Below are 14,772 nucleotides of genomic sequence, written 5' to 3'. Positions count from 1 at the left end.
CAGTGCAACTAAGCTAAAAATATTTTGTTGATGATTTTTGTTTGTACTTAGTGCCTGAGGCTTCTCACTTAAATATCTAACAATAATCAGCCATCATTGATGGATTCCAGTTACCCGGGTACGGTTTATTGTTAACTGCAATGTCCTGGTAAAGCCTTTCACCATGCTCATTACTGACAACACCAAGATTTGCAGAGAAGAAATCTAAATGGGAATGCAGAAAATTAATCTTTAGTGACATGTTTACACGGTTTTGTATTCTTGAAGCATGTTGTCAACCAGTTGCATGTAGTCGCCAAGAAAACTTTCAACATCGTTGATTACCTTCCATATGATTTTCTCTGGTCCCACAAGTTCTTCGAATTGCCTGTCATGGTAATTTTAGATTCCTTTTGATTCGTGGACAAACCAAAAATGCCTTTCTTAATCTTAGCGTCAGTTATTCTGGGAAACATCTGACTCAAATATCAAAATCCTTCACAGAAACTTTTGTTTCTGGCGACAGCAGATTCCATCCTTACAGTCCTGAAATTTGCATTTCCATTTGACAAACCCAAGTTCTCTGACCAGGTCATTTAACTCAGATTGAGTTACCAGATGAGGCTCAATTGACACAAAGGGTTCAAAATCCATATCAGTATCAGTGTCCATAAAACTATAAGATAGAGGAGCAGAATTAGACTATTTGGCCCATTGACTAATCAAGATACTATAAACTTCTGCCTTAAATATACACAATTATGTCCTCCACAGCTGTCTGTGGCAGTGAGAGTCACAGATTCACCGCCCTCTGGTGAAAGAAATTCCTTCTCATCCCCGTACTAAAAGGATGCCCCTCTATGCTAAGGCAGTGTCCTCTGGTCTTAAGACTCTTTCCCACCCACCCCTACCCCCCCGCCCGGATAGGAAACATCCTCTCGACGTCAAGGCCTCTCAACATTTGATAGGTTTCAATGAGGTCACCCCTGATATTTCTGAATTCCAGTGTTTACTGGCCCAGAGGCATCAAACACTTTTCATATGATAAGCCTTTCATTCACAGAATCATTTTCATTAAGCTTCTTTAAATTCTCTCCTGGATGGAAATCAGAAAAATAGAGGTCTATGGGTAACCCTAGGTAATTTCTCAGGTAAGGACATGTTCGGCACAGCTTTGTGCGCTAACGGGCCTGTATTGTGCTGTAGGCTTTCTTTGTTTCTAAAACCTGTCTTGTCATGCAGCATCTGCCCTGCCTAATCATGCCCAGGCATGCCTGGATAAGATAGAAACCTTTTCAGCTTACATTGTGGGCAACATTGTAATTCACATAAATTATGAGTTGAAATAACAATACAAGCTATTTTTTTTAAAATGGTGTGTAATAGGGAAATGTCACGGTGATTTTCATGATCAGCAACCCAAAATGCACAAGATGCACTCAAAACTATTCAGGAAGCAAAATCTTTGCTGTCCAGTGTTATTGCTCAATTCTGTTCACTGAATGATGAATAAAAAGTGATCATTTGCACTAGAGAGCTGCTACTTTAAGCTAATTCATTTACAGCATGTAAACATAACAAGCAAGGCCACCAGTTATTGCCCACTCCTTTTGAGCTGGTCAACTATAAGCCATTTGTTGAACTGCTTCAGTTCTTCTGGAAACAGTACTCTGACCATGTTACTATGCAAAAAGTTATATTTACACTAAGCCCAATCAAAACAATATACAGGAGATTCCGGTTAAATGGGATACATCGGGGCCAGGATTTTGGTCTGATTAAGCGCTGCCCCAATTAGCTGAAGTTTCATAAATATTGTTAATAAAGTATAAAAAAGAGACAAACTGAGCTATAAATTATGTATTTAAATGAAATACATAAGTAATTAGAACACCACCAATTCTACTGCAGACCTATAAAACTATAACCATATAACAATCACAGCACGGAAACAGGCCATCTCAGCCCTCCTAGTCCGTGCCGAACTCTTAATCTCACCTAGTCCCACCTACCCGCATTCAGCCCATAACCCTCCACTCCTTTCCTGTCCATATACCTATCCAATTTTACCTTAAATGACACAACTGAACTGGCCTCTACTACTTCTACAGGAAGCTCATTCCACACAGCTATCACTCTCTGAGTAAAGAAATACCCCCTTGTGTTTCCCTTAAACTTCTGCCCCCTAACTCTCAAATCATGTCCTCTCGTTTGAATCTCCCCTACTCTCAATGAAAACAGCCTATTCACGTCAACTCTATCTATCCCTCTCAATATTTTAAATACCTCGATCAAATCCCCCCTCAACCTTCTACGCTCCAATGAATAGAGACCTAACTTGTTCAACCTTTCTCTGTAACTTAAGTGCTGAAACCCAGGTAACATCCTAGTAAATCGTCTCTGCACTCTCTCTAATTTATTGATATCTTTCCTATAATTCGGTGACCAGAACTGTACACAATATTCTAAATTTGGCCTTACCAATGCCTTGTACAATTTTAACATTACATTCCAACTTCTGTACTCAATGCTTTGATTTATAAAGGCCAGCGTTCCAAAAGCCCTCTTCACCACCCTATCTACATGAGACTCCACCTTCATGGAACTATGCACTGTTATTCCTAGATCTCTCTGTTCCTCTGCATTCCTCAATGCCCTACCATTTACCCTGTATGTTCCATTTGGATTATTCCTGCCAAAATGTAGAACCTCACACTTCTCAGCATTAAACTCCATCTGCCAACGTTCAGCCCATTCTTCTAACCGGCATAAATCTCCCTGCAAGCTTTGAAAATCCACCTCATTATCCACAACACCTCCTACCTTAGTATCATCGGCATACTTACTAATCCAATTTACCACCCCATCATCCAGATCATTTATGTATATTACAAACAACATTGGGCCCAAAACAGATCCCTGAGGCACCCCGCTAGTCACCGGCCTCCATCCCGATAAACAATTATCCACCACTACTCTCTGGCATCTCCCACCTAGCCACTGTTGAATCCATTTTATTACTCCAGCATTAATACCTAACAACTGAACCTTCTTAACTAACCTTTCATGTGGAACTTTGTCAAAGGCTTTGCTGAAGTCCATATAGACTACATCCACTACCTTACCCTCGTCAACATTCCTCGTAACTTCTTCAAAAAATTCAATAAGGTTTGTCAAACATGACCTTCCACGCACAAATCCATGCTGGCTACTCCTAATCAGATCCTGTCTATCCAGATAATTATTAATAATATCTCTAAGAATACTTTCCATTAATTTACCCACCACTGATATCAAACTGACAGGTCTATAATTGCTAGGCTTACTTCTAGAACCCTTTTTAAACAATGGAACCACATGAGCAATACGCCAATCCTCCGGCACAATCCCCGTTTCTAATGACATCTTAAAGATCTCCGTCAGAGCTCCTGCTATTCCTACACAAACTTCCCTCAAGGTCCTGGGGAATATCCTGTCAGGACCCGGAGATTTATCCACTTTTAAATTTCTTAAAAGCGCCAGTACTTCCACCTCTTTAATTGTCATAGGTTCCATAACTTCCTTACTTGTTTCCCACACCTTACACAATTCAATATCCTTCTCCTTAGTGAATACCGAAGAGAAGAAATCGTTCAAAATCTCTCCCATCTCCCTCGGCTCCACACATAGCTGACCACTCTGATTCTCTAAGGGGCCAATTTTATCCCTCACTATCCTCTTGCTTTTAATATAACTGTAGAAACCTTTCGGATTTACTTTCACCTTATTTGCCAAACCAACCTCGTATCTTCTTTTAGCTTTTCTAATCTCTTTCTTAAGATTCCTTTTACATTCTTTACATTCCTCGAGAAATTCCATTACTCCATGCCGCCTATATCTATTGTAGACATCCCTCTTTTTCCGAACCAAATTTCTAATATCCCTTGAAAACCATGGTGCTTTCAAACCTTTAACCTTTCCTTTCAACCTAACAGGAACATAAAGATTCTGTACCCTCATAATTTCACCCTTAAATGACCTCCATTTCTCTATTACATCCTTCCCATAAGACAACTTGACCCAATCCACTCTCTCTAAATCCCTTCGCATCTCCTCAAAGTTAGCCTTTCTCCAATCAAAAATCTCAACTCTAGGTCCTGTCCTGTCCTTCTCCATAATTATATTGATGTTAATGTTATTGTGATCACTGGACCCGAAGTGCTCCCCAACACATACATCTGTCAGCTGACCTATCGCATTCCCTAACAGGAGATCCAACACTGCCCCATCTCTAGTCGGTAATTCTATGTATTGTTGCAAAAAACTATCCTGCACACATTTCACAAACTCTAAACCATCCAGCCCTTTTACAGAATGAGCTTCCCAGTCTACGTGTGGAAAATTAAAATCTCCCACAATCACCACCTTGTGTTTACTACAAATATCTGCTAAATCCTTACACATTTGCTCTTCCAACTCACGCTCCCCATTAGGTGGCCTATAATACACTCCTATCAATGTTACTATACCCTTCCCATTCCTCAATTCCACCCAAATAGCCTCCCTAGAGGAGCTCTCTAATCTATCCTTCCAAAGCACTGCCATAAGATTTTCTCGGACAAGCAATGCAACACCTCCTCCTCTGGCCCCTCCTACTCTATCACACCTGAAGCAACTAAATCCAGGAATATTTAGTTGCCAATCACACCCTTCCTACAACCATGTTTCACTAATAGCTACAACATCATAATTCCAGGTATCAATCCACGCTTTAAGCTCATCCACCTTTCTTACAATGCTCCTAGCATTAAAATAGATACATTTAAGATACTCTCCACCCCCTCCTCTCTTTTCATCCCTAACAATGCATTCAAATTTATTATCCTTTTCTTTCTTCTCCCCTACATCTTCGGGCTGAGCGCATTCCTTCTCCATCACCTGCCTTTCCTCCCTCACACACTGTCTATTTACTTGCTCTACTGGTGAACTAACCTCCTCTCCCATGATTTCCTCAAATTGATTCCCGCCCGCCCCCCCCCCCCCCCGCCATCTTACTAGTTTAAAGTCTGCCCTGTAGCCCTAGCAAACCTCCCTGCTAGGATATTGGTCCCCCAGGATTCAAATGTAACCTGTCCTTCTTGAACAGGTCACACCTGCCCCAGAAGAGGTCCCAATGATCCAGAAACTTGAATCCCTGCCCCCTGCTTCAATCCCATAGCCACGCATTCATCCTCCACCTAATTCTATTCCTACTCTCACTGTTGCGTGGCACAGTGATAGACATAATAGACATTAACCTAGTGTCTGCAGTTAATGGACAACCTTCATGCAATGCTGTTGGCAATTGCATCCTTCACATCTTCGTTTTCATTGCAACATTCAATATATTACCTCAAAGTAAAAACTACAAAGAATATGATACCTTCAAATTCTTAATAGTTTCTAACTTGCTGAAGTAGTGAAATAGTTTCATTTTCACTCCTGGCCATTTCTGACATCACCAAGCCTGAATGCTCAAAATTGCATTGAGCAAAACAGTTCTAAAGTGTCTTACTCACAAACTCTCAGTGACAAAAATTGCTGCTTCTTACCACAAACACGCACAGCTGATACTATTTAAAAACTGTTCACTCAATGCACAGTGTTGTGTCTAACTGCCATGCAAGTGCACGCGAAAAATGCTGGTTCGAAACTGTACATCAACAGTCCCCTGCTCAATTAAGCAGCATAGTGTCCCAAATAAAGGAAGAGAATTCCGGTTATTTTCTCAATTAGTTTTTGTTCTTTAACAGTTGTCCCAAATAAGCGGCTGGCCAGATTAATCAATGGCTCAATTAACCAGAATCCACTATATTTCCAAATCAGGCAAAATATGTTTTAGATGGGTAGCAGTGCTCATATGTTTCTGCAATCCTTGTCCTTCTTAGCAGCACTCTCATTGGTTTGGGAAGGGGAGTATATATTTTTTTTAAAAGAGGGTACATCCTCTGGTTGAAGTGTAGTAATGATGGAATGAACTGCATATGACATGAAAGAACCTCAAGAAAATGGCAAGTAGATTCATACATGAAATAATATTTCACCTGCACAAACACTTTTTGCAACAGTGCTCGTCGTTCGCTCAATGGTAGTTCTGTCTGTGCTCCTCCTGGTACATCAGGCACATGAGGAAGATCAAAGAACAGGTAGAGGCATTTAACCAGTGTGGAAGGGAGGGACATTGTTGTCATGTAGTCCACAGTTTTCTGTTTTGTAGGAAAGAAAGAAAAACAAGTTATTTTAAGAGCATTCTGATCCCCTAACTGTATTTTCATTACAGCAGATTCAAACTTTCAAATACAACTTCCCTATCAAATAAATATCCTCCAAAGGTAAAATTTTCTTCGTCTGGGAAGCTCTGCATGGATCAACTGTCTATTACTAATTACTCATGGCAAGCAATCTCATTGACCACACTAACACTTCTCAAAAGCAAGCTTTAGCTATAAAAACCTAAACACTATATGGGTTAAGAATTGCACAAGAACGATAGTTCTAGTACTAGTTGCTAAAAGTAGAAGCAAAGAAAAATATCCTCTATTGTTATGTACTAAACAAATGATGCAACCAAAAACTCCATTAATCTGGCATACTTAACACTTTGTTGGTGCTGGCTTAGCAGACGAGGCTTTTGGATATCATTCCAATTAATAGAACACATGTTTAATATTTGAAAAATGTTACACAGTAGAATAATGAATTTTCCAGTGAACCCAGAAAGATCAAAGGATGGATGAGAAATGGAGCATGCTAACTGGAGCTCCAGTGTGTAAAAGGCTCCTTACGTACGAAATGATTCCTGCCACACCCACTTCACACAGAACCTGCCTACGAAAATATGCAAGTGTGTAAAAGGCTCCTTATGTACGAAATGATTCCTGCCACACCCACTTCACACAGTACCTGTACAGGAAAATATGCAAGTGTGTAAACGGCTCCTTATGTATGAAATGATTCCTGCCACACCCACATAACACAGTACCTGTACAGGAAAATATGCAAGTGTGTAAAAGGCTCCTTATGTACGAAATGATTCCTGCAACACCCACATAACACAGTACCTGTACAGGAAAATATGCAAGTGTGTAAAAGGCTCCTTATGTATCAAATGATTCCTGCCACACCCACTTCACACAGAACCTGCCTACGAAAATATGCAAGTGTGTAAAAGGCTCCTTACGTACGAAATGATTCCTGCCACACCCACTTCACACAGAACCTGCCTACGAAAATATGCAAGTGTGTAAAAGGCTCCTTACGTACGAAATGATTCCTGCCACACCCACTTCACACAGTACCTGTACAGGAAAATATGCAAATGTGTAAAAGGCTCCTTAGGTACGAAATGATTCCTGCCACACCCATTTCACACAGTACCTGTACAGGAAAATATGCAAGTGTGTAAAAGGCTCCTTCGGTACGAAATGATTCCTGCCACACCCACTTCACACAGTACCTGTACAGGAAAATATGCAAGTGTGTAAAAGGCTCCTTAGGTACGAAATGATTCCTGCCACACCCACTTCACACAGTACCTGTACAGGAAAATATGCAAGTGTGCAAAAGGCTCCTTACGTACGAAATGATTCCTGCCACACCCACTTCACACAGTACCTGTACAGGAAAATATGCAAGTGTGTAAAAGGCTCCTTACGTACGAAATGATTCCTGCCACACCCACTTCACACAGAACCTGTACAGGAAAATATGCAAGTGTGTAAAAGCCTCCTTAGGTACGAAATGATTCCTGCCACACCCACTTCACACAGTACCTGTACAGGAAAATATGCAAGTGTGTAAAAGGCTCCTTACATACGAAATGATTCCTGCCACACCCACTTCACACAGAACCTGTACAGAAAAATATGCAAGTGTGTAAAAGCCTCCTTAGGTACGAAATGATTCCTGCCACACCCACTTCACACAGTACCTGTACAGGAAAATATGCAAGTGTGTAAAAGCCTCCTTAGGTACGAAACGATTCCTGCCACACCCACTTCACACAGTACCTGTACAGGAAAATATGCAAGTGTGTAAAAGGCTCCTTACGTACGAAATGATTCCTGCCACACCCACTTCACACAGTACCTGCCTACGAAAATATGCAAGTGTGTAAAAGGCTCCTTACGTACGAAATGATTCCTGCCACACCCACTTCACACAGTACCTGTACAGGAAAATATGCAAGTGTGCAAAAGGCTCCTTACGTACGAAGTGATTCCTGCCACACCCACTTCCACCTGTACAGGAAAATATGCAAGTGTGTAAAAGGCTCCTTATGTACGAAATGATTCCTGCCACACCCACTTCACACAGTACTTGTACAGGAAAATATGCAAGTGTGTAAAGGGCTCCTTACGTACGAAATGATTCCTGCCACACCCACTTCACACAGTACCTGTACAGGAAAATATGCAAGTGTGCAAAAGGCTCCTTACGTACGAAGTGATTCCTGCCACACCCACTTCCACCTGTACAGGAAAATATGCAAGTGTGTAAAAGGCTCCTTATGTACGAAATGATTCCTGCCACACCCACTTCACACAGTACTTGTACAGGAAAATATGCAAGTGTGTAAAAGGCTCCTTACGTACGAAATGATTCCTGCCACACCTACTTCACACAGTACCTGTACAGGAAAATATGCAAGTGTGCAAAAGGCTCCTTATGTACGAAATGATTCCTGCCACACCCACTTCACACAGTACCTGTACAGGAAAATATGCAAGTGTGTAAAAGGCTCCTTATGTACGAAATGATTCCTGCCACACCCACCACACAGTACCTGCCCACGAAAATATGCAAGTGTGTAAAAGGCTCCTTACGTACGAAATGATTCCTGCCACACCCACTTCACACAGTACCTGTACAGGAAAATATGCATGTGTGTAAAAGGCTCCTTAGGTACGAAATGATTCCTGCCACACCGACTTCACACAGTACCTGTACAGGAAAATATGCAAGTGATAAAAAGGCTCCTTACGTACGAAGTGATTCCTGCCACACCCACTTCACACAGTACCTGTACAGGAAAATATGCAAGTGTGCAAAAGGCTCCTTACGTACGAAGTGATTCCTGCCACACCCACTTCACACAGTACCTGTACAGGAAAATATGCAAGTGTGTAAAAGGCTCCTTATGTACGAAATGATTCCTGCCACACCTACTTCACACAGTACCTGCCTACGGAAATATGCAAGTGTGTAAAAGGCTCCTTACGTACGAAATGATTCCTGCCACACCCACTTCACACAGTACTTGTACAGGAAAATATGCAAGTGTGTAAAAGGCTCCTTATGTACGAAATGATTCCTGCAACACCCACATAACACAGTACCTGTACAGGAAAATATGCAAGTGTGTAAAAGGCTCCTTATGTATGAAATGATTCCTGCCACACCCACTTCACACAGAACCTGCCTACGAAAATATGCAAGTGTGTAAAAGGCTCCTTACGTACGAAATGATTCCTGCAACACCCACATAACACAGTACCTGTACAGGAAAATATGCAAGTGTGTAAAAGGCTCCTTATGTATGAAATGATTCCTGCCACACCCACTTCACACAGAACCTGCCTACGAAAATATGCAAGTGTGTAAAAGGCTCCTTACGTACGAAATGATTCCTGCCACACCCACTTCACACAGTACTTGTACAGGAAAATATGCAAGTGTGTAAAAGGCTCCTTACATACGAAATGATTCCTGCCACACCCACTTCACACAGTACCTGTACAGGAAAATATGCAAGTGTGCAAAAGGCTCCTTATGTACGAAATGATTCCTGCCACACCCACTTCACACAGTACCTGTACAGGAAAATATGCAAGTGTGTAAAAGGCTCCTTACATACGAAATGATTCCTGCCACACCCACTTCACACAGTACCTGTACAGGAAAATATGCAAGTGTGTAAAAGGCTCCTTACATACGAAATGATTCCTGCCACACCCACTTCACACAGTACCTGTACAGGAAAATATGCAAGTGTGTAAACGGCTCCTTATGTATGAAATGATTCCTGCCACACCCACATAACACAGTACCTGTACAGGAAAATATGCAAGTGTGCAAAAGGCTCCTTATGTACGAAATGATTCCTGCAACACCCACATAACACAGTACCTGTACAGGAAAATATGCAAGTGTGTAAAAGGCTCCTTATGTATGAAATGATTCCTGCCACACCCACTTCACACAGAACCTGCCTACGAAAATATGCAAGTGTGTAAAAGGCTCCTTACGTACGAAATGATTCCTGCCACACCCACTTCACACAGTACCTGCCTACGAAAATATGCAAGTGTGTAAAAGGCTCCTTACGTACGAAATGATTCCTGCCACACCCACTTCACACAGTACCTGTACAGGAAAATATGCAAATGTGTAAAAGGCTCCTTAGGTACGAAATGATTCCTGCCACACCCATTTCACACAGTACCTGTACAGGAAAATATGCAAGTGTGTAAAAGGCTCCTTCGGTACGAAATGATTCCTGCCACACCCACTTCACACAGTACCTGTACAGGAAAATATGCAAGTGTGTAAAAGGCTCCTTAGGTACGAAATGATTCCTGCCACACCCATTTCACACAGTACCTGTACAGGAAAATATGCAAGTGTGTAAAAGGCTCCTTCGGTACGAAATGATTCCTGCCACACCCACTTCACACAGTACCTGTACAGGAAAATATGCAAGTGTGCAAAAGGCTCCTTACGTACGAAATGATTCCTGCCACACCCACTTCACACAGTACCTGTACAGGAAAATATGCAAGTGTGTAAAAGGCTCCTTACGTACGAAATGATTCCTGCCACACCCACTTCACACAGAACCTGTACAGGAAAATATGCAAGTGTGTAAAAGCCTCCTTAGGTACGAAATGATTCCTGCCACACCCACTTCACACAGTACCTGTACAGGAAAATATGCAAGTGTGTAAAAGGCTCCTTACATACGAAATGATTCCTGCCACACCCACTTCACACAGAACCTGTACAGAAAAATATGCAAGTGTGTAAAAGCCTCCTTAGGTACGAAATGATTCCTGCCACACCCACTTCACACAGTACCTGTACAGGAAAATATGCAAGTGTGTAAAAGCCTCCTTAGGTACGAAATGATTCCTGCCACACCCACTTCACACAGTACCTGTACAGGAAAATATGCAAGTGTGTAAAAGGCTCCTTACGTCCGAAATGATTCCTGCCACACCCACTTCACACAGTACCTGTACAGGAAAATATGCAAGTGTGCAAAAGGCTCCTTACGTACGAAGTGATTCCTGCCACACCCACTTCACACAGTACCTGTACAGGAAAATATGCAAGTGTGTAAAAGGCTCCTTATGTACGAAATGATTCCTGCCACACCCACTTCACACAGTACTTGTACAGGAAAATATGCAAGTGTGTAAAAGGCTCCTTACGTACGAAATGATTCCTGCCACACCCACTTCACACAGTACCTGCCTACGAAAATATGCAAGTGTGTAAAAGGCTCCTTACGTACGAAATGATTCCTGCCACACCCACTTCACACAGTACCTGTACAGGAAAATATGCAAGTGTGTAAAAGGCTCCTTACGTACGAAATGATTCCTGCCACACCCATTTCCCACAGTACCTGTACAGGAAAATATGCAAGTGTGTAAAAGGCTCCTTACGTACGAAATGATTCCTGCCACACCCACTTCACACAGTACCTGTACAGGAAAATATGCATGTGTGTAAAAGGCTCCTTAGGTACGAAATGATTCCTGCCACACCGACTTCACACAGTACCTGTACAGGAAAATATGCAAGTGTGCAAAAGGCTCCTTACGTACGAAGTGATTCCTGCCACACCCACTTCACACAGTACCTGTACAGGAAAATATGCAAGTGTGCAAAAGGCTCCTTACGTACGAAGTGATTCCTGCCACACCCACTTCACACAGTACCTGTACAGGAAAATATGCAAGTGTGTAAAAGGCTCCTTATGTACGAAATGATTCCTGCCACACCTACTTCACACAGTACCTGCCTACGGAAATATGCAAGTGTGTAAAAGGCTCCTTACGTACGAAATGATTCCTGCCACACCCACTTCACACAGTACTTGTACAGGAAAATATGCAAGTGTGTAAAAGGCTCCTTATGTACGAAATGATTCCTGCCACACCTACTTCACACAGTACCTGCCTACGGAAATATGCAAGTGTGTAAAAGGCTCCTTATGTATGAAATGATTCCTGCCACACCCACTTCACACAGTACCTGTACAGGAAAATATGCAAGTGTGTAAAAGGCTCCTTAGGTACGAAATGATTCCTGCCACACCCACTTCACACAGTACTTGTACAGGAAAATATGCAAGTGTGTAAAAGGCTCCTTACATACGAAATGATTCCTGCCACACCCACTTCACACAGTACTTGTACAGGAAAATATGCAAGTGTGTAAAAGGCTCCTTACATACGAAATGATTCCTGCCACACCCACTTCACACAGTACCTGTACAGGAAAATATGCAAGTGTGCAAAAGGCTCCTTATGTACGAAATGATTCCTGCCACACCCACTTCACACAGTACCTGTACAGGAAAATATGCAAGTGTGTAAAAGGCTCCTTACATACGAAATGATTCCTGCCACACCCACTTCACACAGTACCTGTACAGGAAAATATGCAAGTGTGCAAAAGGCTCCTTATGTACGAAATGATTCCTGCCACACCCACCACACAGTACCTGCCCACGAAAATATGCAAGTGTGTAAAAGGCTCCTTATGTATGAAATGATTCCTGCCACACCCACCACACAGTACCTGCCCACGAAAATATGCAAGTGTGTAAAAGCCTCCTTACGTACGAAATGATTCCTGCCACATCCACCACACAGTACCTGTACAGGAAAATATGCAAGTGTGTAAAAGCCTCCTTACGTACGAAATGATTCCTGCCACACCCACCACACAGTACCTGTACAGGAAAATATGCAAGTGTGTAAAAGGCTCCTTACGTACGAAATGATTCCTGCCACACCCACTTCACACAGTACCTGTACAGGAAAATATGCAAGTGTGTAAAAGCCTCCTTATGTACGAAATGATTCCTGCCACACCCACTTCACACAGTACCTGTACAGGAAAATATGCAAGTGTGTAAAAGCCTCCTTATGTACGAAATGATTCCTGCCACACCCACTTCACACAGTACCTGTACAGGAAAATATGCAAGTGTGTAAAAGCCTCCTTATGTACGAAATGATTCCTGCCACACCTACTTCACACAGTACTTGTACAGGAAAATATGCAAGTGTGTAAAAGGCTCCTTATGTACGAAATGATTCCTGCCACACCTACTTCACACAGTACCTGCCTACGGAAATATGCAAGTGTGTAAAAGGCTCCTTACGTACGAAATGATTCCTGCCACACCCACTTCACACAGTACCTGTACAGGAAAATATGCAAGTGTGTAAAAGGCTCCTTACGTACGAAATGATTCCTGCCACACCTACTTCACACAGTACCTGTACAGGAAAATATGCAAGTGTGTAAAAGGCTCCTTATGTACGAAATGATTCCTGCCACACCCACTTCACACAGTACCTGTACAGGAAAATATGCAAGTGTGTAAAAGGCTCCTTATGTACGAAATGATTCCTGCCACACCCACCACACAGTACCTGCCCACGAAAATATGCAAGTGTGTAAAAGGCTCCTTACGTACGAAATGATTCCTGCCACACCCACTTCACACAGTACCTGTACAGGAAAATATGCATGTGTGTAAAAGGCTCCTTAGGTACGAAATGATTCCTGCCACACCGACTTCACACAGTACCTGTACAGGAAAATATGCAAGTGTGCAAAAGGCTCCTTACGTACGAAGTGATTCCTGCCACACCCACTTCACACAGTACCTGTACAGGAAAATATGCAAGTGTGCAAAAGGCTCCTTACGTACGAAGTGATTCCTGCCACACCCACTTCACACAGTACCTGTACAGGAAAATATGCAAGTGTGTAAAAGGCTCCTTATGTACGAAATGATTCCTGCCACACCTACTTCACACAGTACCTGCCTACGGAAATATGCAAGTGTGTAAAAGGCTCCTTACGTACGAAATGATTCCTGCCACACCCACTTCACACAGTACCTGTACAGGAAAGTAAAGATGAATCAGCCCTTTTCCTTCTCCAACATCCAATGCCCAAAACCCTAACCCTAATGCAAACAAAACTGATGTAAATCTTCAGTTAAAAAAATAAGATTACTAGATGTTCTCAAGTCAAGTACTATTGTTATGGAGAGAAACTACATTAATATTTCAAGTCAATGAAACAACACACGGATTTTGATTCACTTTTTCCCCTGGTTAAGTATAGCATGCAACGTTAATGATACACAACATGGTCTCCTTGACATTGGGAAGATACAACAGGCTTCAAAATCTCCATTCTGTACACAAGTAAAATAAATTTCAGATACTTGATATTTTAATACTCCAGCTTTCATCCTGCTGGTCTTTGATTTGGACTGTTTTAAAGTTCATTGGTATCAAGAAATAGTAATGCTTCTTTTCATTTGACCTAAAACACTACAAACTGCCCAATATATAGTTAAACTATTTCATGTCATAACCGCAGTTCCCATTTCTGGAGGATTGTGTACCGGCAAAGCATCTGCTCCAAGAGTTCAGGCTTGTATTGACATTTTATTTTATTAATTTACTATTTTGCCTATCCATTATTCTTTTGCCATCTAATTACTCCTACTTTCCACTT

The 14,772-nt window shown here is 41.9% G+C and overlaps 1 protein-coding gene across 1 annotated transcript in view; it reads right to left on the bottom strand.

Annotated features, from left to right (window-relative positions):
* The window catches only part of wdfy3 (WD repeat and FYVE domain containing 3), a 354,111-nt gene that overhangs the window by 225,079 nt on the left and 114,260 nt on the right, over positions 1–14,772 (bottom strand). Inside the window, exon 5 of the mRNA XM_059988693.1 lies at positions 6,042–6,203. Coding sequence (XP_059844676.1) covers positions 6,042–6,203 — 162 coding nt within the window. The remainder of the gene's footprint in view (positions 1–6,041; positions 6,204–14,772) is intronic.

The sequence above is a fragment of the Hypanus sabinus genome, chromosome 14, assembly GCF_030144855.1.
Source record: "Hypanus sabinus isolate sHypSab1 chromosome 14, sHypSab1.hap1, whole genome shotgun sequence".
Lineage (NCBI taxonomy): Eukaryota > Metazoa > Chordata > Chondrichthyes > Myliobatiformes > Dasyatidae > Hypanus > Hypanus sabinus.
The sequence above is the reverse complement of the archived record's forward strand: the minus strand, read 5'-3'. Positions and strand labels throughout refer to the sequence as shown.